The sequence below is a fragment of the Lissotriton helveticus genome, chromosome 11 (genome assembly GCF_964261635.1).
Source record: "Lissotriton helveticus chromosome 11, aLisHel1.1, whole genome shotgun sequence".
In the NCBI taxonomy this organism is placed as follows: Eukaryota; Metazoa; Chordata; class Amphibia; order Caudata; family Salamandridae; genus Lissotriton; species Lissotriton helveticus.
Window position 1 is genome coordinate 510052441 of NC_136072.1, and position 21097 is coordinate 510073537.

The following is a 21097-nucleotide window of genomic DNA, read 5'->3' on the forward strand; positions in this document are numbered from 1 at the left end:
CATACGGACATCACATGCATGGGGACACAATAGGCAACACACATGTACAGTACACAACAGAACCCCCACCATAGTCATCATCTGACACATACCACTCACTCACAACTGATTCACAGGTGCCCATTCATACGGGATCTACTGTGTACATGTGAGGTACGACTGAATTGTGTAGGGTACTACCCGATGTGGACATGCACACGTGATGGACACTTGTGGCTCACCGATGGCCATGGTATGGACACACATGGGATGGAGCATGACATGTGTAGCCACGCAATCACGCACACAACCGTGAGCAGGCAGCTGCAGACAATGGTACAAGGTGCATCATCGGCTAAGATGCTAACATTGATCACGCCATGGCGGTGCACTGCATCCGCTGTTTACGTCTGGGCATACGCGGGCCGCCTTCGACATTCACACTGTCTGCACGTGCACAGACCGTCACGCCCACACACCGGCAAGTGCATGTGTAAGGTTCCGGGACGGATGGTCGATTTGCAACAATGTTGTATCACTGGCGCCTCCATGGCGGTGCACGTACACAGCGGGGGAGGTGCAGGCCTATACACCCTGTAGATGTACTCAATGGACATGCCAGTTCATGACCCCCCTTACAGTCACCTTGCATCATCCACCGTACACCGGCCGGAGCGGCCGGCCCATGAACAACCGCCGTGCCAGGCCCTGCCCAGGACCGCCGTGCCGGCCATGGCAACAACCGCCATTGCACGGACCGCCAGGGAACGGCGGTAGTGGAAGGGCCGTGCAATGGCGGTTGTTGCCATGGCCGGCACGGCGGTCCTGGGCAGGGCCTGGCACGGCGGTAGTGGAAGGGCCGTGCAATGGCGGTTGTTGCCATGGCCGGCACGGCGGTCCTGGGCAGGGCCTGGCACGGCGGTTGTTCATGGGCCGGCCGCTCCGGCCGGTGTACGGTGGATGATGCAAGGTGACTGTAAGGGGGGTCATGAACTGGCATGTCCATTGAGTACATCTACAGGGTGTATAGGCCTGCACCTCCCCCGCTGTGTACGTGCACCGCCATGGAGGCGCCAGTGATACAACATTGTTGCAACTGAAGCTTCCTTCCGTGAGGCTTGCACGTGCGGTTGCCGATGTGTGCCCGTGACGGTCCCTGCACATGCAGCCAATGGGAAGAGGGACGCTGGCCGCATACGGCCAATCGCAAGTAGAGGAAGCTGTGCACCGCAACAACAGGGCCAGTCATTGGGCCATTTCACGATCACGCTTCCAGGGCTGACCAATTGCTGGCGACGTATGCCACTGACACGTGCTGAGGGCCCTATATATGTGTGTTGGCCAAAATGAAACTTTCTACCCTGGGGACCATTGCTGCCTGTGACCATCACCTCGACCTGCTGCTGCTGCTGAGCTGACCACCGACTGCTGCCTGTGACCATCACCTCGACCTGCTGCTGCTGCTGAGCTGACCACCGACTGCTGCCTGTGACCATCACCTCGACCTGCTGCTGCTGCTGAGCTGACCACCGACTGCTGCTCTAGTGCCATACTCCGTGATCTTGCCATGTCGTCAGGCAAAGAGATCCGGTCTCGACCCTTCACCGCCGCGGAGCTTGATGTCCTCGTGGACGGTGTACTCCGCAACTATGGACGCCTCTACGGCGCACCGGGACGGGTGGTAAGTGCAGTGTGGGACATGTTGGTGTGCATGAGGGGGCCGAATGATCAGGCCTATTTCTATCTTAGCTGTGTAGTGTGGGCTAGACATATGTTCCTGATTGTGCATGGCTGCTGACAGTAACGTCTTGCCCCTATGTGTGTGACAGGCCACCTGTCCACTGACTTACACCCTTTTGTCTCCCATCATGGTAGGTCAAGCTGCACCTTCGCAAGGACCTGTGGAGGAGCATAGCAAGGGAAGTACGGGCATTGGGGGTGTGCAACAGACGACATACACACTGCCACAAACGCTGGGACGACATTTCCAGGCTGAGCAAGAATGTAGCGGAAGTAACACTGGGCCTGATTCCAAGGACGCCCCGTCTGGCCCGACGCTCCATGACCCCTCTCATGCAACGTATCATTGCAGTGACGCATCCTGAACTGGCCGAACGTCTGAGTGCCGATCGACAGCAAACTAGCGGTGAGCATACTGTCTGTGTAGGAAACCTGTGAGTGCTATGCATGTATTGGTGCACAGACACACTATTGAGTTCCGTGTTGCGTATGTATGCCTGTGATGCCTTTTTGGTCCCATTGGGCGGTACTCATTTGACATCCAGGTCCGCCATGTTGACACGCCACTTGCTTAGTAGTTGAGTGTAAAAGCACATCCCCTAGTGGTCCATGGCCCCATGGCAGAAAATGTGAGGATGACTGGTAGGGGTGGGCCATGTGCAGGATGAGGGCTCCTAAACCTTTGTCTGCTATGTGATTTGGCTATCCTGTTCCTTCTGTACGTGAGTGTGCCCATGACTCACACATCTTTTCTGTGCATTTCAGCTTTGACAGAGGACACTCAGCCACAGACGGTGGAGAGTAGCCGAGGAAATGAGTCCGGCTCAGACTTCGCACACACGCAGACTGACACGGAGGAGGCCAGCGCCGGAGAGGGGGACAGGACCGTCCCTGAGGACTCGCATGTGGAGACGCCATCGTCCTCCTCGTCGGACACTCTGGGTGAGCCTGCACTGTTGTCACAGACTGGGAGTGGGCACTCACCACCTTCTGTCGTAAGACAGCACACAGGGCCCACACTTCCGCCAACTGCACCATGTACTGTTCGTGGCCGGAGGAGTAGGGGGAGCAGAGTGGCGTTCGGTGCAGGCACCGCTGCCCCTGCCACGGTGAGCCAAAATGCACTGTGTGCTGAGGCCGTTGATCTGCTCAGACAGCTGTGTGTGGGGCAGACCAATATGACAAATGCTTTCCAGGACCATGATAGGAAGTTGGGGCAGGTGGTGGCATTCATGGAAGGGATGCATGGCGATCTTGCAGGTCTACACAGGACAGTGCAGTCATTGGCAAGCAGTGTGTCGTCTGCAATAGTACAGTCGAACGAACAGGGTGCTACTTGTGTTTCACCATCTACACCGCTGGATGTCTCAGGGGGTAGTGATTATTCTGAGCAGGACTCAAATACAGCTTATTGCACTAGAAGCAGCGTCAGACAGCACGTCAGGGCACGCAGGGCACAGACCCCATCCCCTAGATCAGCTAAATCTGTTCACGTAGACGACGTCAGATGCACTGGAGTACACACACAGGATCCACAAGTGTTGTTGGGGGACATGCCTTCCGGAGCTACACAGCCATTCAACACGAAAGGTACTCCCAAGGCAAGGGATAGTCACATGTCCATGGACTGTTCCTTGGACAAGGCCAGTCAGAAGACAAAGGCACCTACTAAGAGCAGGGAGACTCCCAAGAGCAGGCCCACAGCAGAGGTAAGGGACTCTCCCAAGGACAGTGAGAAGACTAAGGCACCTACTAAGAGCAGGGAGACTCCCAAGAGCAGGCCCACAGCAGAGGTAAGGGACACTCCCAAGGACAGTGAGAAGACTAAGGCACCTACTAAGAGCAGGGAGACTCCCAAGAGCAGGCCCACAGCAGAGGTAAGGGACTCTCCCAAGGACAGTGAGAAGACTAAGGCACCTACTAAGAGCAGGGAGACTCCCAAGAGCAGGCCCACAGCAGAGGTAAGGGACTCTCCCAAGGACAGTGAGAAGACTAAGGCACCTACTAAGAGCAGGGAGACTCCCAAGAGCAGGCCCACAGCAGAGGTAAGGGACTCTCCCAAGGACAGTGAGAAGACTAAGGCACCTACTAAGAGCAGGGAGACTCCCAAGAGCAGGCCCACAGCAGAGGTAAGGGACTCTCCCAAGGACAGGGACACACACAGACAGCAGGTGTCTGCTGGAGACAGGTGCACCACAGACGACAAGTCTGCTGGCAGGAACAGGGCGGCGAGCAGGGCACAGGCTACATCCAGAGACAACACTCCACCTAAGGATAAGGCACATCCTACGGACAAGGCATCTGGCATGGACAATGGCGCTATCAAGGACAGGCATACTTCACCCCTGGCTGCACTGAGGCTGATGTTTTCTACTAAACGTAACACTGATGTCTCCGCGGCGGAGTCCCCCCATACCTCCACTCCCATCCAGGCCAGTCAGAAGCAGAGGAGGGTGTCCCCTGTTGTTGCATCCCCCATTACACATCATTCCGAGTCCAGGCGGCAGGCACAGAGCAAACGACAAGCAGGCTCCAGCACGTCCCCCGAAACCAGATCCCCCGCAGCAGTTGCGCCACCTATGCTGGGTGGTGATTCTTTGGAGTCCCCACCACTTGGCAGTCCTGTCCTGTCCAGGGTGCACTCACACCACCCTAAGAAACGCACACACACACCATTGACACCTGCCAACCCCGATTTGGCTCTAGGTGAGCTATCCCCAGCTCCCAGGCCCACCCTGCCTCCTGGCCCATACAGCCCTGTGGCTCATCATTTCAGTTGTCCCAGTGGCGCTGGTGCAGTTGACTCTCGTGTATCAGATGGTGGCACAGTGTCAGTTGTGCCCTCTCCTGTTGCAGATCCTGGCAGGGTATGTGGGTCTATGGCTCACGTGTCAGTTAGGAGATCTGTGGCTGTGTTGCACACTCCTGTTTCTGGTGCTGGCAGTCTGTCTGGGTCAGTGGCTCACGTGTCAGTGACTACATCTGTGGCTGTGTCTCACACTCCTGTTGCTGGTGCTGCCAGTGTGTCTGGGTCCGTGGCCCATGTGTGTGTCACTCGGGCTGTGGCTGTGTCTCACACTCCTGTTGCTGGTGCTGCCAGTGTGTCTGGGTCCGTGGCCCATGTGTGTGTCACTCGGGCTGTGGCTGTGTCTCACACTCCTGTTGCTGGTGCTGCCAGTGTGTCTGGGTCCGTGGCCCATGTGTGTGTCACTCGGGCTGTGGCTGTATCTCACACTCCTGTTGCTGGTGCTGCCAGTGTGTCTGGGTCCGTGGCCCATGTGTGTGTCACTCGGGCTGTGTCTGTGTCTCACACTCCTGTTGCTGGTGCTGCCAGTGTGTCCGAGGCAGGTAGTTCACGCAGTCCCCCTGATTCTGTGATGTGAGGTGCTGTACACTTCACTCAAATGTTAGTTCACATGGTGTGTCCATTGAGAACTGCGTGGCACTCTTGTGGTCCCTGTGACGGTTTGGTAGGGACACGTAGTTGTGCTGCCTCTGATGTACCTGTTCTGTGCTGCACATTGCCCTGTTGATGCTCTGATACTGCATTCTGCCCTCTCGTTTACTGCCTCTGATGTACCTGTTCTGTGCTGCACATTGCCCTGTTGATGCTCTGATACTGCATTCTGCCCTCTCGTTTACTGCCTCTGATGTACCTGTTCTGTACTGCACATTGCCCTGTTGATGCTCTGATACTGCATTCTGCCCTCTCGTTTACTGCCTCTGATGTACCTGTTCTGTACTGCACATTGCCCTGTTGATGCTCTGATACTGCATTCTGCCCCTCTCATGTGCTGCCTCTGATGGACCTGTTCAGTGCAATGGACTGTTGATGCACTTAGCCCCTCTCATGTGCTGCCTCTGATGGACCTGTTCAGTGCAATGGACTGTTGATGCACTTAGCCCCTCTCATGTGTGCCTCTGATGGACCTGTTCTGTGCAATGGACTGTTGATGCACTTAGCCCCTCTCATGTGCTGCCTGTGATGGACCTGTTCTGTGCAATGGACTGTTGATGCACTTAGCCCCTCTCATGTGTGCCTCTGATGGACCTGTTCTGTGCAATGGACTGTTGATGCACTTAGCCCCTCTCATGTGCTGCCTCTGGACCTGTTCTGTGCAATGGACTGTTGATGCACTTAGCCCCTCTCATGTGCTGCCTGTGATGGACCTGTTCTGTGCAATGGACTGTTGATGCACTTAGCCCCTCTCATGTGCTGCCAATGATGTACCTGCTCTGTACAGCACAATGCCCTGTTGATGCTCTGATACTGCATTCTGCCCTCTCATGTGCTGCCAATGATGTACCTGCTCTGTACAGCACAATGCCCTGTTGATGCTCTGATACTGCATTCTGCCCTCTCGTTGACTGCCAATGATGTACCTGCTCTGTACTGCACAATGCCCTGTTGATGCTCTGATACTGTATTCTGCCCCTCTCATGTGCTGCCAATGATGGACCTGTTCAGTGCAATGGACTGTTGATGCACTTAGCCCCTCTCATGTGCTGCCTGTGATGGACCTGTTCTGTGCAATGGACTGTTGATGCACTTAGCCCCTCTCATGTGTGCCTCTGATGGACCTGTTCTGTGCAATGGACTGTTGATGCACTTAGCCCCTCTCATGTGCTGCCTGTGATGGACCTGTTCTGTGCAATGGACTGTTGATGCACTTAGCCCCTCTCATGTGTGCCTGTGATGGACCTGTTCTGTGCAATGGACTGTTGATGCACTTAGCCCCTCTCATGTGCTGCCTGTGATGGACCTGTTCTGTGCAATGGACTGTTGATGCACTTAGCCCCTCTCATGTGCTGCCTCTGGACCTGTTCTGTGCAATGGACTGTTGATGCACTTAGCCCCTCTCATGTGCTGCCTGTGATGGACCTGTTCTGTGCAATGGACTGTTGATGCACTTAGCCCCTCTCATGTGCTGCCAATGATGTACCTGCTCTGTACAGCACAATGCCCTGTTGATGCTCTGATACTGCATTCTGCCCTCTCATGTGCTGCCAATGATGTACCTGCTCTGTACAGCACAATGCCCTGTTGATGCTCTGATACTGCATTCTGCCCTCTCATGTGCTGCCAATGATGTACCTGCTCTGTACAGCACAATGCCCTGTTGATGCTCTGATACTGCATTCTGCCCTCTCGTTGACTGCCAATGATGTACCTGCTCTGTACTGCACAATGCCCTGTTGATGCTCTGATACTGTATTCTGCCCTCTCGTTGACTGCCTCTGATGTAGCTGCTCTGTACTGCACAATGCCCTGTTGATGCTCTGATACTGCATTCTGCCCTCTCGTTGACTGCCAATGATGTAGCTGCTGTGGTGCCCACTTTGCCCATGCTCACGCATACACTGTGATTTTACCCCTATTTTGTACAATAAAGGTTGTCTATCAGGTCTCGTGGTCTGTCGTTGTCATTCCTGCTTGCGTACTACAAATGTGTATTTGTATATGCTTCTCATCAGTGGTTTCGGTAACATGACACTCCCCCTCCCTACGTCACGTCCCTTACTGGTATTCCCCTGCAGACAGCCAATGGTTTGTGCCTTACCTGCGTCGTCGTCCGTGGTGGGCCATGACTAGGACGTGGTGGATCGCGAAGAGCATCGGGAAAGCGTGTAGCGCTGGGTCCATGGTGTTGGTCAGCTTGCGGTGGGTATCTCTGCTATGTCACCTGTCTTCGCAGTGGGGATTCCGCCGTGTTCAGACAGGTTGTTTTTCCGCTGCGGTTTTATGTGTATTTTCCGCCATCTTGATTTGGAGGACGGTCTTCGACGTCAGTCCGTACGGCGTGGCCTCCGGATGTGTTCCGTCCGCCACGCTCTCGTGTGTAGTTCGGCGGCGGAGCGTGCTTTCCCGTCGCGGACGGGAATTTGACACGTTTTCCTATCCTGATATGGCGGACGGAGTATCCGCGGCAGGCGGACACGGAAAAGGCTTTTTCCGCCTACTACAGGGCCGCGGTGGCTCTTCCGTCCGCCATCCTAATCGACCCCTAAGGGGTCGATTAGGATGGCGGACGGAAACGTGTACCGTCCGCCGCGGAAGGTGGCAAGCTACTCCGGACCTGTCCGCGGAAAATCCGCAACAGCAATTAGGATAAAACATACAAAAAACGCCGACCGCGGCGTACGGAGCACTCCAATCCCCGTCCGCGGCGGTCGGAGTACACCTGAGTCCGCGGCAGGCGGACGGAACAGTAAAAACACCGACCGCCGCGTACGCACATGACCGCGAATACATCCACCACCCCCGCTATACCTGCGCAATGTCCGTGTCCGCAATTAGGATAACTCCGCAAGTACCCCGGTAGTCACCGCCATCCACGTCCGCAGCGGAACCAATGCACCGAGAATCCGTGCACCACAGCGGAACGACAACACAAACAACATCCCTACTGTCAAACCAATGCCATACATTGGCACGGAAGTTTATCACCAAACACACGAAAAAAAACGCCCACCCACCGAAAATATCCAAACCAATCACAACACACAATGATCCACCGCCAAGCACCACACAATCCACACCTGCCAACACTCCCACCTAGCACCTGACTGCCAATAACCATTCAGACACGGTCTAGACACACACCATAAAAGAACTCCCACCCACTCCACAACTCCTCTGCATCACAGCATAGCTGCTAGCAGGACACACCACTGAACTGAGCCCAAAGAGAAATAGCATTCACACAACCCACACCCAAACACACCCACCACACAAACACCCACCACACCATTCTTACACACCACACACCTGCACCACCCCATCCACGCAAACCCACACCCCGAGCACCACACACCATGGCACCAAAAAAAAAACCCAAATTCACTGACACCGAGTTGAAGGTTATGGTCGATGAGATCATCCGTGTGGAACCCCACTTATTCGGGGCCCTAGTGCAGCAGACCAGCATAGCCAGGAGAAACAGCATGTGGGACCGGATAGTCACCAGGGTGAATGCCTCCGGGAGCGTCCCGAGGACGAAGCAGGACATCCAGAGGCGGTGGCACGATCTAAAGACCCGAGTCAAAGCCATACGAGCCAAGAACTATCTCCGGGCTAATCATACAGGCGGTGGAACCCCTCCGGAGCCCTTACCCTACACCGAGTGGGAGGAGAAGGTGATGACCATCATCCACCCTGAGAGCCTTGATGGACTTCCTGAGGGAGAAGAGGCTGGTAAGTACAAACCAAGCACCACGAGCACTACTACATGGTGTGCCTCACACAACTGTGAAGACACATCTCCCAGAGCCCAACCCATGCATGCAGTCCACATACTCACCAACGTCGAAATCACTCCAACAGGCCCCCATGTCCATAGGGATGGCGGTGGTGGTGGGTGTGAGGGGATGGAACCACAACTCCCAACAGGCCCCCATGTCCATAGGGATGGCGGTGGCGGTGGGTGTGAGGGGATGGAACCACAACTCCCAACAGGCCCCCATGTCCATAGGGATGGCGGTGGCGGTGGGTGGTGGTGGGTGTGAGGGGATGGAACCACAACTCCCAACAGGCCCCCATGTCCATAGGGATGGCGGTGGCGGTGGTGGTGGGTGTGAGGGGATGGAACCACAACTCCCAACAGGCCCCCATGTCCATAGGGATGGCGGTGGTGGTGGGTGTGAGGGGATGGAACCACAACTCCCAACAGGCCCCCATGTCCATAGGGATGGCGGTGGCGGTGGTGGTGGGTGTGAGGGGATGGAACCACAACTCCCAACAGGCCCCCATGTCCATAGGGATGGCGGTGGTGGTGGGTGTGAGGGGATGGAACCACAACTCCCAACAGGCCCCCATGTCCATAGGGATGGCGGTGGCGGTGGTGGTGGTGGGTGTGAGGGGATGGAACTACAACTCCCAACAGGCCCCCATGTCCATAGGGATGGCGGTGGTGGTGGGTGTGAGGGGATGGAACCACAACTCCCAACAGGCCCCCATGTCCATAGGGATGGCGGTGGCGGTGGTGGTGGTGGGTGTGAGGGGATGGAACTACAACTCCCAACAGGCCCCCATGTCCATAGGGATGGCGGTGGCGGTGGTGGTGGGTGGTGGTGGGTGTGAGGGGATGGAACCACAACTCCCAACAGGCCCCCATGTCCATAGGGATGGCGGTGGCGGTGGGTGGGGTGAGTACCAGTGCAGACAGAATCGGCCAAAAAAGTGAAAACAACCTGTCAAGTCCACATTACTCATCATCACATTTTGGTTTTGCAGGTCATCCACATCTGACAGCTGGAAGCAACACCCGCCCTCCAGACTCGCCAATCACAGACGTCTCAGGGGACGATTGGCCAGCCACCTCCGGGGCAGAGGATGATCCCGGCACAAGCAGCCAGCCAGGGCCATCTGGCTCCCAGGTCACCCCTGCACCAACAACTACGGCCTCTGCCATTGTGACAACACCGGCCACTGTGACCTGCACAGCCACCACCAGCACCACCTCCACCACCACCACCACTGCTACCACCACTCCTGCCACCCTGCCCAACCCAACGGCCAACGCCGTGCCAGCGCCATCCCAGCCACGCAGGGAGAGTGTGAGGCAAGGCAGAGATGCAAGGCCAGATCCGGCAGGCAGGAGCATACGTCAAAGAACACGGGAGGATACCAACACACCCAATCCAGTGCAACAGTCATTGGAGGCACTGGGCAGGGTGGAGGTGAGCTACCAACGTGGTCAGGCACAGGCAGACCGGGCCCACCAGGACTTTGTAGATAACACTGCAATGTTGGGGGCCATTGAGAGGCGGCTTGGCCAACTAGTGGACATCTTCACCAGGACAATCAGGCCACAAACACCGCCACCGCCACCGCCACCGCCACCGCCACCGCCACCGCCACCTGCGGCGGATGTGGTACCCGATGCCCCTGCACAACCAGATGACACCGTACCGGCAGTAAGACGGAGGGGCCGACCGAGGCTGGAAGTGGGCGACAGCAGTGTGGAAGCACCTGCCACACGCTCCAAGAGGAACAGAAAATGACTGTCCCAGTACCTGCGCATGCCATTCACCCTGCCAACTATCCGGTCCCACCTGCCACAGGCCTGCTGTACTAGGCAGACACCACCCTATGTGGTGTCCGCACGGACATTTCATCTGCCATAACCTTCAACTCTCACTCCCCCACCCCTTCACTCATTTGTAAATATGCACCTACACCCATGCACATTTTGTAAATAAAAGCCACTTACTCACTCAATCATGTGTTGTCTCCATGTTTATTCACATGAATGCATCAGAAACAGATGTTACTAGGTACAGGTATCCAACTGGTACAGAATCATGGCGCTGCGGGAGTGACCTAGGGAAAATAGAAACCGCAAAGACACGTCAGGAAACAAGATCACACACATCAGAACACACTGCAGTGCAACATTTAACTACCCACACGCATCACAACAGTAATGGATGAGACGACACACATCATGGAGACGTGCATTGGCCACAATTTAGCACACACACACACATGCATGCATCACATAGCAGAACACAGAGATGAAGCACACCACTATGCCACAACACCAGCACACATTCACAGGGCATACCCAAGCAGCACAAGAGGAGCACACTCACAATCAAGGGAAGTAGCGATCAATGATCTGGCGCCTCTGGTCCACACCTTCCTCCTCACCACTATCCTCATCAGTTGACATGGCTGGGTCGGGAGGGCGAGGAACTTGCAGTTCATCAGGGTCCAAGAGCAGTTCAATGTTATAGCGCACAGCCAGGTTGTGAAGCATGCAGCACGCTATCACGATCTTGCATACTTTGCCTGGTGAGTAAGGCAGGGCCCCTCCAGTCTTATCCAGGCACCGAAACCTTGACTTGAGCAGGCCAAATGTCCGTTCTACCACTCGACGTGTCCTACCATGGGCATCATTGTATCTCATTTCTCCTGGTGTAGTGGGATTGCGTAAGGGACTGAGCAGCCAAGGCCTGTTTGGGTAAGCCGAGTCGCCTGTGTTGGTGGAAGAGAGAGAGAGAGAAACATCACAACCTGCATTGTGGGGCACACCATGCCACACAGATATCACTCCTGTCACCACAGCATACTCACCAACAAGCCACGCTTGTGCTGGACGAAGATTAGCCATCAGTTGGGGGACCATGCTGCTCCGCATGATGTGGGCGTCATGTGCAGAGCCAGGGAATCTTGCACACACATGTGAGATGATGTTGTCGGCCTGGCACACCACCTGCACGTTCAGGGAATGGAAGTGTTTCCGATTCCTATACACCTGCTCACGTGCCCGTGGTGCAATGATCGCGATATGCGTGCCATCAATGGAACCCACAACGTGTGGTATACGACCCAGGGCATAGAAGCCAGCTTTGACCGCTGGCAAGTCCGCCGCCTGAGGGAAATGTATATAGTCATGCTTGTACAGCATCATGGCTGTCAGTACATCCCGGAGTACCGTGCTGAACATGGCCTGTGACATTCCCCCGGCATCTCCAACTGTGTACTGGAATGTGCCTGTTGCGAAGAAATGGAGTGCCGCCATCACCTTTTGCGTGGGTGTCATGGAACCTGGATAGGTTCTTCGCGGCTGCAGATGAGGAGACAATAGGGTCACAAGTTGCAACAATCGACGGCGATCCAGCCTGAATTTCCGGATCACCTCCTCGTCCACCATATCCTCCAGCACAGTGTATGGGCGAAGGACATTTGGAGCCCTCCTGTGTGGGAGTAGATGGAATGGAAGTCAATTAACATACAACGCACGTGTGTGCACCTCAATCACATGTCAACGCCCTCTACCAACATGTAGTATCCAGTGTATGCTTGTCATATGTGTGACTCCTCTGATTGTCAGGACAACATGGACCGACGTAGCTACAATGTGCATCCACTAGCAACATGATGTTTAGCAACATGTGCAATGCACAGTGTCTCACCTCAACATCACTGCCAACCAGACATGTGACATGACCCACATGTGTAGGCCCAACATCACATGCACACATGCAAGTACATGCACACATACTAAATTAAACACCCCCCCACCCCCCCATATCATGATGCCCCAATGGCAACACCAGGAATGGTGGGCATACGGACATCACATGCATGGGGACACAATAGGCAACACACATGTACAGTACACAACAGAACCCCCACCATAGTCATCATCTGACACATACCACTCACTCACAACTGATTCACAGGTGCCCATTCATACGGGATCTACTGTGTACATGTGAGGTACGACTGAATTGTGTAGGGTACTACCCGATGTGGACATGCACACGTGATGGACACTTGTGGCTCACCGATGGCCATGGTATGGACACACATGGGATGGAGCATGACATGTGTAGCCACGCAATCACGCACACAACCGTGAGCAGGCAGCTGCAGACAATGGTACAAGGTGCATCATCGGCTAAGATGCTAACATTGATCACGCCATGGCGGTGCACTGCATCCGCTGTTTACGTCTGGGCATACGCGGGCCGCCTTCGACATTCACACTGTCTGCACGTGCACAGACCGTCACGCCCACACACCGGCAAGTGCATGTGTAAGGTTCCGGGACGGATGGTCGATTTGCAACAATGTTGTATCACTGGCGCCTCCATGGCGGTGCACGTACACAGCGGGGGAGGTGCAGGCCTATACACCCTGTAGATGTACTCAATGGACATGCCAGTTCATGACCCCCCTTACAGTCACCTTGCATCATCCACCGTACACCGGCCGGAGCGGCCGGCCCATGAACAACCGCCGTGCCAGGCCCTGCCCAGGACCGCCGTGCCGGCCATGGCAACAACCGCCATTGCACGGACCGCCAGGGAACGGCGGTAGTGGAAGGGCCGTGCAATGGCGGTTGTTGCCATGGCCGGCACGGCGGTCCTGGGCAGGGCCTGGCACGGCGGTAGTGGAAGGGCCGTGCAATGGCGGTTGTTGCCATGGCCGGCACGGCGGTCCTGGGCAGGGCCTGGCACGGCGGTTGTTCATGGGCCGGCCGCTCCGGCCGGTGTACGGTGGATGATGCAAGGTGACTGTAAGGGGGGTCATGAACTGGCATGTCCATTGAGTACATCTACAGGGTGTATAGGCCTGCACCTCCCCCGCTGTGTACGTGCACCGCCATGGAGGCGCCAGTGATACAACATTGTTGCAACTGAAGCTTCCTTCCGTGAGGCTTGCACGTGCGGTTGCCGATGTGTGCCCGTGACGGTCCCTGCACATGCAGCCAATGGGAAGAGGGACGCTGGCCGCATACGGCCAATCGCAAGTAGAGGAAGCTGTGCACCGCAACAACAGGGCCAGTCATTGGGCCATTTCACGATCACGCTTCCAGGGCTGACCAATTGCTGGCGACGTATGCCACTGACACGTGCTGAGGGCCCTATATATGTGTGTTGGCCAAAATGAAACTTTCTACCCTGGGGACCATTGCTGCCTGTGACCATCACCTCGACCTGCTGCTGCTGCTGAGCTGACCACCGACTGCTGCCTGTGACCATCACCTCGACCTGCTGCTGCTGCTGAGCTGACCACCGACTGCTGCCTGTGACCATCACCTCGACCTGCTGCTGCTGCTGAGCTGACCACCGACTGCTGCTCTAGTGCCATACTCCGTGATCTTGCCATGTCGTCAGGCAAAGAGATCCGGTCTCGACCCTTCACCGCCGCGGAGCTTGATGTCCTCGTGGACGGTGTACTCCGCAACTATGGACGCCTCTACGGCGCACCGGGACGGGTGGTAAGTGCAGTGTGGGACATGTTGGTGTGCATGAGGGGGCCGAATGATCAGGCCTATTTCTATCTTAGCTGTGTAGTGTGGGCTAGACATATGTTCCTGATTGTGCATGGCTGCTGACAGTAACGTCTTGCCCCTATGTGTGTGACAGGCCACCTGTCCACTGACTTACACCCTTTTGTCTCCCATCATGGTAGGTCAAGCTGCACCTTCGCAAGGACCTGTGGAGGAGCATAGCAAGGGAAGTACGGGCATTGGGGGTGTGCAACAGACGACATACACACTGCCACAAACGCTGGGACGACATTTCCAGGCTGAGCAAGAATGTAGCGGAAGTAACACTGGGCCTGATTCCAAGGACGCCCCGTCTGGCCCGACGCTCCATGACCCCTCTCATGCAACGTATCATTGCAGTGACGCATCCTGAACTGGCCGAACGTCTGAGTGCCGATCGACAGCAAACTAGCGGTGAGCATACTGTCTGTGTAGGAAACCTGTGAGTGCTATGCATGTATTGGTGCACAGACACACTATTGAGTTCCGTGTTGCGTATGTATGCCTGTGATGCCTTTTTGGTCCCATTGGGCGGTACTCATTTGACATCCAGGTCCGCCATGTTGACACGCCACTTGCTTAGTAGTTGAGTGTAAAAGCACATCCCCTAGTGGTCCATGGCCCCATGGCAGAAAATGTGAGGATGACTGGTAGGGGTGGGCCATGTGCAGGATGAGGGCTCCTAAACCTTTGTCTGCTATGTGATTTGGCTATCCTGTTCCTTCTGTACGTGAGTGTGCCCATGACTCACACATCTTTTCTGTGCATTTCAGCTTTGACAGAGGACACTCAGCCACAGACGGTGGAGAGTAGCCGAGGAAATGAGTCCGGCTCAGACTTCGCACACACGCAGACTGACACGGAGGAGGCCAGCGCCGGAGAGGGGGACAGGACCGTCCCTGAGGACTCGCATGTGGAGACGCCATCGTCCTCCTCGTCGGACACTCTGGGTGAGCCTGCACTGTTGTCACAGACTGGGAGTGGGCACTCACCACCTTCTGTCGTAAGACAGCACACAGGGCCCACACTTCCGCCAACTGCACCATGTACTGTTCGTGGCCGGAGGAGTAGGGGGAGCAGAGTGGCGTTCGGTGCAGGCACCGCTGCCCCTGCCACGGTGAGCCAAAATGCACTGTGTGCTGAGGCCGTTGATCTGCTCAGACAGCTGTGTGTGGGGCAGACCAATATGACAAATGCTTTCCAGGACCATGATAGGAAGTTGGGGCAGGTGGTGGCATTCATGGAAGGGATGCATGGCGATCTTGCAGGTCTACACAGGACAGTGCAGTCATTGGCAAGCAGTGTGTCGTCTGCAATAGTACAGTCGAACGAACAGGGTGCTACTTGTGTTTCACCATCTACACCGCTGGATGTCTCAGGGGGTAGTGATTATTCTGAGCAGGACTCAAATACAGCTTATTGCACTAGAAGCAGCGTCAGACAGCACGTCAGGGCACGCAGGGCACAGACCCCATCCCCTAGATCAGCTAAATCTGTTCACGTAGACGACGTCAGATGCACTGGAGTACACACACAGGATCCACAAGTGTTGTTGGGGGACATGCCTTCCGGAGCTACACAGCCATTCAACACGAAAGGTACTCCCAAGGCAAGGGATAGTCACATGTCCATGGACTGTTCCTTGGACAAGGCCAGTCAGAAGACAAAGGCACCTACTAAGAGCAGGGAGACTCCCAAGAGCAGGCCCACAGCAGAGGTAAGGGACTCTCCCAAGGACAGTGAGAAGACTAAGGCACCTACTAAGAGCAGGGAGACTCCCAAGAGCAGGCCCACAGCAGAGGTAAGGGACACTCCCAAGGACAGTGAGAAGACTAAGGCACCTACTAAGAGCAGGGAGACTCCCAAGAGCAGGCCCACAGCAGAGGTAAGGGACTCTCCCAAGGACAGTGAGAAGACTAAGGCACCTACTAAGAGCAGGGAGACTCCCAAGAGCAGGCCCACAGCAGAGGTAAGGGACTCTCCCAAGGACAGTGAGAAGACTAAGGCACCTACTAAGAGCAGGGAGACTCCCAAGAGCAGGCCCACAGCAGAGGTAAGGGACTCTCCCAAGGACAGTGAGAAGACTAAGGCACCTACTAAGAGCAGGGAGACTCCCAAGAGCAGGCCCACAGCAGAGGTAAGGGACTCTCCCAAGGACAGGGACACACACAGACAGCAGGTGTCTGCTGGAGACAGGTGCACCACAGACGACAAGTCTGCTGGCAGGAACAGGGCGGCGAGCAGGGCACAGGCTACATCCAGAGACAACACTCCACCTAAGGATAAGGCACATCCTACGGACAAGGCATCTGGCATGGACAATGGCGCTATCAAGGACAGGCATACTTCACCCCTGGCTGCACTGAGGCTGATGTTTTCTACTAAACGTAACACTGATGTCTCCGCGGCGGAGTCCCCCCATACCTCCACTCCCATCCAGGCCAGTCAGAAGCAGAGGAGGGTGTCCCCTGTTGTTGCATCCCCCATTACACATCATTCCGAGTCCAGGCGGCAGGCACAGAGCAAACGACAAGCAGGCTCCAGCACGTCCCCCGAAACCAGATCCCCCGCAGCAGTTGCGCCACCTATGCTGGGTGGTGATTCTTTGGAGTCCCCACCACTTGGCAGTCCTGTCCTGTCCAGGGTGCACTCACACCACCCTAAGAAACGCAGACACACACCATTGACACCTGCCAACCCCGATTTGGCTCTAGGTGAGCTATCCCCAGCTCCCAGGCCCACCCTGCCTCCTGGCCCATACAGCCCTGTGGCTCATCATTTCAGTTGTCCCAGTGGCGCTGGTGCAGTTGACTCTCGTGTATCAGATGGTGGCACAGTGTCAGTTGTGCCCTCTCCTGTTGCAGATCCTGGCAGGGTATGTGGGTCTATGGCTCACGTGTCAGTTAGGAGATCTGTGGCTGTGTTGCACACTCCTGTTTCTGGTGCTGGCAGTCTGTCTGGGTCAGTGGCTCACGTGTCAGTGACTACATCTGTGGCTGTGTCTCACACTCCTGTTGCTGGTGCTGCCAGTGTGTCTGGGTCCGTGGCCCATGTGTGTGTCACTCGGGCTGTGGCTGTGTCTCACACTCCTGTTGCTGGTGCTGCCAGTGTGTCTGGGTCCGTGGCCCATGTGTGTGTCACTCGGGCTGTGGCTGTGTCTCACACTCCTGTTGCTGGTGCTGCCAGTGTGTCTGGGTCCGTGGCCCATGTGTGTGTCACTCGGGCTGTGGCTGTATCTCACACTCCTGTTGCTGGTGCTGCCAGTGTGTCTGGGTCCGTGGCCCATGTGTGTGTCACTCGGGCTGTGTCTGTGTCTCACACTCCTGTTGCTGGTGCTGCCAGTGTGTCCGAGGCAGGTAGTTCACGCAGTCCCCCTGATTCTGTGATGTGAGGTGCTGTACACTTCACTCAAATGTTAGTTCACATGGTGTGTCCATTGAGAACTGCGTGGCACTCTTGTGGTCCCTGTGACGGTTTGGTAGGGACACGTAGTTGTGCTGCCTCTGATGTACCTGTTCTGTGCTGCACATTGCCCTGTTGATGCTCTGATACTGCATTCTGCCCTCTCGTTTACTGCCTCTGATGTACCTGTTCTGTGCTGCACATTGCCCTGTTGATGCTCTGATACTGCATTCTGCCCTCTCGTTTACTGCCTCTGATGTACCTGTTCTGTACTGCACATTGCCCTGTTGATGCTCTGATACTGCATTCTGCCCTCTCGTTTACTGCCTCTGATGTACCTGTTCTGTACTGCACATTGCCCTGTTGATGCTCTGATACTGCATTCTGCCCCTCTCATGTGCTGCCTCTGATGGACCTGTTCAGTGCAATGGACTGTTGATGCACTTAGCCCCTCTCATGTGCTGCCTCTGATGGACCTGTTCAGTGCAATGGACTGTTGATGCACTTAGCCCCTCTCATGTGTGCCTCTGATGGACCTGTTCTGTGCAATGGACTGTTGATGCACTTAGCCCCTCTCATGTGCTGCCTGTGATGGACCTGTTCTGTGCAATGGACTGTTGATGCACTTAGCCCCTCTCATGTGTGCCTCTGATGGACCTGTTCTGTGCAATGGACTGTTGATGCACTTAGCCCCTCTCATGTGCTGCCTCTGGACCTGTTCTGTGCAATGGACTGTTGATGCACTTAGCCCCTCTCATGTGCTGCCTGTGATGGACCTGTTCTGTGCAATGGACTGTTGATGCACTTAGCCCCTCTCATGTGCTGCCAATGATGTACCTGCTCTGTACAGCACAATGCCCTGTTGATGCTCTGATACTGCATTCTGCCCTCTCATGTGCTGCCAATGATGTACCTGCTCTGTACAGCACAATGCCCTGTTGATGCTCTGATACTGCATTCTGCCCTCTCGTTGACTGCCAATGATGTACCTGCTCTGTACTGCACAATGCCCTGTTGATGCTCTGATACTGTATTCTGCCCCTCTCATGTGCTGCCAATGATGGACCTGTTCAGTGCAATGGACTGTTGATGCACTTAGCCCCTCTCATGTGCTGCCTGTGATGGACCTGTTCTGTGCAATGGACTGTTGATGCACTTAGCCCCTCTCATGTGTGCCTCTGATGGACCTGTTCTGTGCAATGGACTGTTGATGCACTTAGCCCCTCTCATGTGCTGCCTGTGATGGACCTGTTCTGTGCAATGGACTGTTGATGCACTTAGCCCCTCTCATGTGTGCCTGTGATGGACCTGTTCTGTGCAATGGACTGTTGATGCACTTAGCCCCTCTCATGTGCTGCCTGTGATGGACCTGTTCTGTGCAATGGACTGTTGATGCACTTAGCCCCTCTCATGTGCTGCCTCTGGACCTGTTCTGTGCAATGGACTGTTGATGCACTTAGCCCCTCTCATGTGCTGCCTGTGATGGACCTGTTCTGTGCAATGGACTGTTGATGCACTTAGCCCCTCTCATGTGCTGCCAATGATGTACCTGCTCTGTACAGCACAATGCCCTGTTGATGCTCTGATACTGCATTCTGCCCTCTCATGTGCTGCCAATGATGTACCTGCTCTGTACAGCACAATGCCCTGTTGATGCTCTGATACTGCATTCTGCCCTCTCATGTGCTGCCAATGATGTACCTGCTCTGTACAGCACAATGCCCTGTTGATGCTCTGATACTGCATTCTGCCCTCTCGTTGACTGCCAATGATGTACCTGCTCTGTACTGCACAATGCCCTGTTGATGCTCTGATACTGTATTCTGCCCTCTCGTTGACTGCCTCTGATGTAGCTGCTCTGTACTGCACAATGCCCTGTTGATGCTCTGATACTGCATTCTGCCCTCTCGTTGACTGCCAATGATGTAGCTGCTGTGGTGCCCACTTTGCCCATGCTCACGCATACACTGTGATTTTACCCCTATTTTGTACAATAAAGGTTGTCTATCAGGTCTCGTGGTCTGTCGTTGTCATTCCTGCTTGCGTACTACAAATGTGTATTTGTATATGCTTCTCATCAGTGGTTTCGGTAACATGACACTCCCCCTCCCTACGTCACGTCCCTTACTGGTATTCCCCTGCAGACAGCCAATGGTTTGTGCCTTACCTGCGTCGTCGTCCGTGGTGGGCCATGACTAGGACGTGGTGGATCGCGAAGAGCATCGGGAAAGCGTGTAGCGCTGGGTCCATGGTGTTGGTCAGCTTGCGGTGGGTATCTCTGCTATGTCACCTGTCTTCGCAGTGGGGATTCCGCCGTGTTCAGACAGGTTGTTTTTCCGCTGCGGTTTTATGTGTATTTTCCGCCATCTTGATTTGGAGGACGGTCTTCGACGTCAGTCCGTACGGCGTGGCCTCCGGATGTGTTCCGTCCGCCACGCTCTCGTGTGTAGTTCGGCGGCGGAGCGTGCTTTCCCGTCGCGGACGGGAATTTGACACGTTTTCCTATCCTGATATGGCGGACGGAGTATCCGCGGCAGGCGGACACGGAAAAGGCTTTTTCCGCCTACTACAGGGCCGCGGTGGCTCTTCCGTCCGCCATCCTAATGAGCCCCTCAGTTTGGGTTTGGGCTGTTACCATCACAGCCCTGTCAATCTGTCTAGGGAAGGAGTCTGCTTGAGATTGGACTGAGACTAGCACAGCCCTCCCCCTCGGCTTAGTTTAAGCCCGAGGTACCAACGGACAGAGCGGGGCCTCTTCTAGACATGAGCGAGTGCCAGGCGAGGTGAGGCCTTTCCCCATAATTTCTTTGGGTGAACGATCACAACTTGTCTCTATCCTGTTCTGGCTTCTGTACGAAAAGAGCCCTCAGGAAATTCATCCAGACAGCTCAATTGCGAGAAAATCCCCCAAATTACATCTAGGCTATCAGCTGCCTGACCTTCCACTTCAGATGATTACATTTGCTGGAATGTTGATTTTGGAGGGAAGATGGATTTTGAATAGCCCTAGTCCTGAAGAGGCCAGAATTGATTGGCTGAAACGCATCGACTGTAAAGAGACAACAGATATATATAAAAAACACTTTTGATTAATTTAAATAATTTGTTGAGAAACAAAAAAACATTTGGTTGAAATAAGCTTTACCTATTTGTTTTTCTCACATTAGTCTGTTTGATCTCGATAGGAATGT

The 21097-nt window shown here is 55.1% G+C and overlaps 2 protein-coding genes across 2 annotated transcripts; both read left to right on the top strand.

The window, feature by feature from the left end:
* Positions 1-1719: 1719 nt before the first annotated feature.
* LOC144790833 (uncharacterized) lies at positions 1720-10639 on the top strand. The gene is made up of 3 exons (XM_078665504.1): positions 1720-2125; positions 2485-3428; positions 10619-10639. The coding sequence occupies exons 1-3, from the start codon at positions 2041-2043 to the stop codon at positions 10637-10639; spliced, it is 1050 nt and encodes a 349-aa protein (XP_078521630.1). The 5' UTR covers positions 1720-2040.
* A 3873-nt stretch (positions 10640-14512) lies between these two features.
* On the top strand, positions 14513-21082 carry LOC144790834 (uncharacterized). The gene is made up of 3 exons (XM_078665505.1): positions 14513-14918; positions 15278-16221; positions 21074-21082. Exons 1-3 carry the CDS (start codon positions 14834-14836, stop codon positions 21080-21082), a joined length of 1038 nt encoding a protein of 345 aa, XP_078521631.1. The 5' UTR covers positions 14513-14833.
* The last annotated feature ends 15 nt before the right edge of the window (positions 21083-21097 follow it).

Bases quoted from the DNA above. Each gene is read 5' to 3' on its own strand.
- LOC144790834 (XM_078665505.1), top strand. From the start codon at position 14,834: ATGACCCCTCTCATGCAACGTATCATTGCAGTGACGCATCCTGAACTG. The intron at 14,919-15,277 runs GTGAGCATACTG...TGTGCATTTCAG, and splicing joins CGATCGACAGCAAACTAGCG to CTTTGACAGAGGACACTCAG.
- LOC144790833 (XM_078665504.1), top strand. From the start codon at position 2,041: ATGACCCCTCTCATGCAACGTATCATTGCAGTGACGCATCCTGAACTG. The intron at 2,126-2,484 runs GTGAGCATACTG...TGTGCATTTCAG, and splicing joins CGATCGACAGCAAACTAGCG to CTTTGACAGAGGACACTCAG. The intron at 3,429-10,618 runs GTAAGGGACTCT...CTGCACAACCAG, and splicing joins AGAGCAGGCCCACAGCAGAG to ATGACACCGTACCGGCAGTA.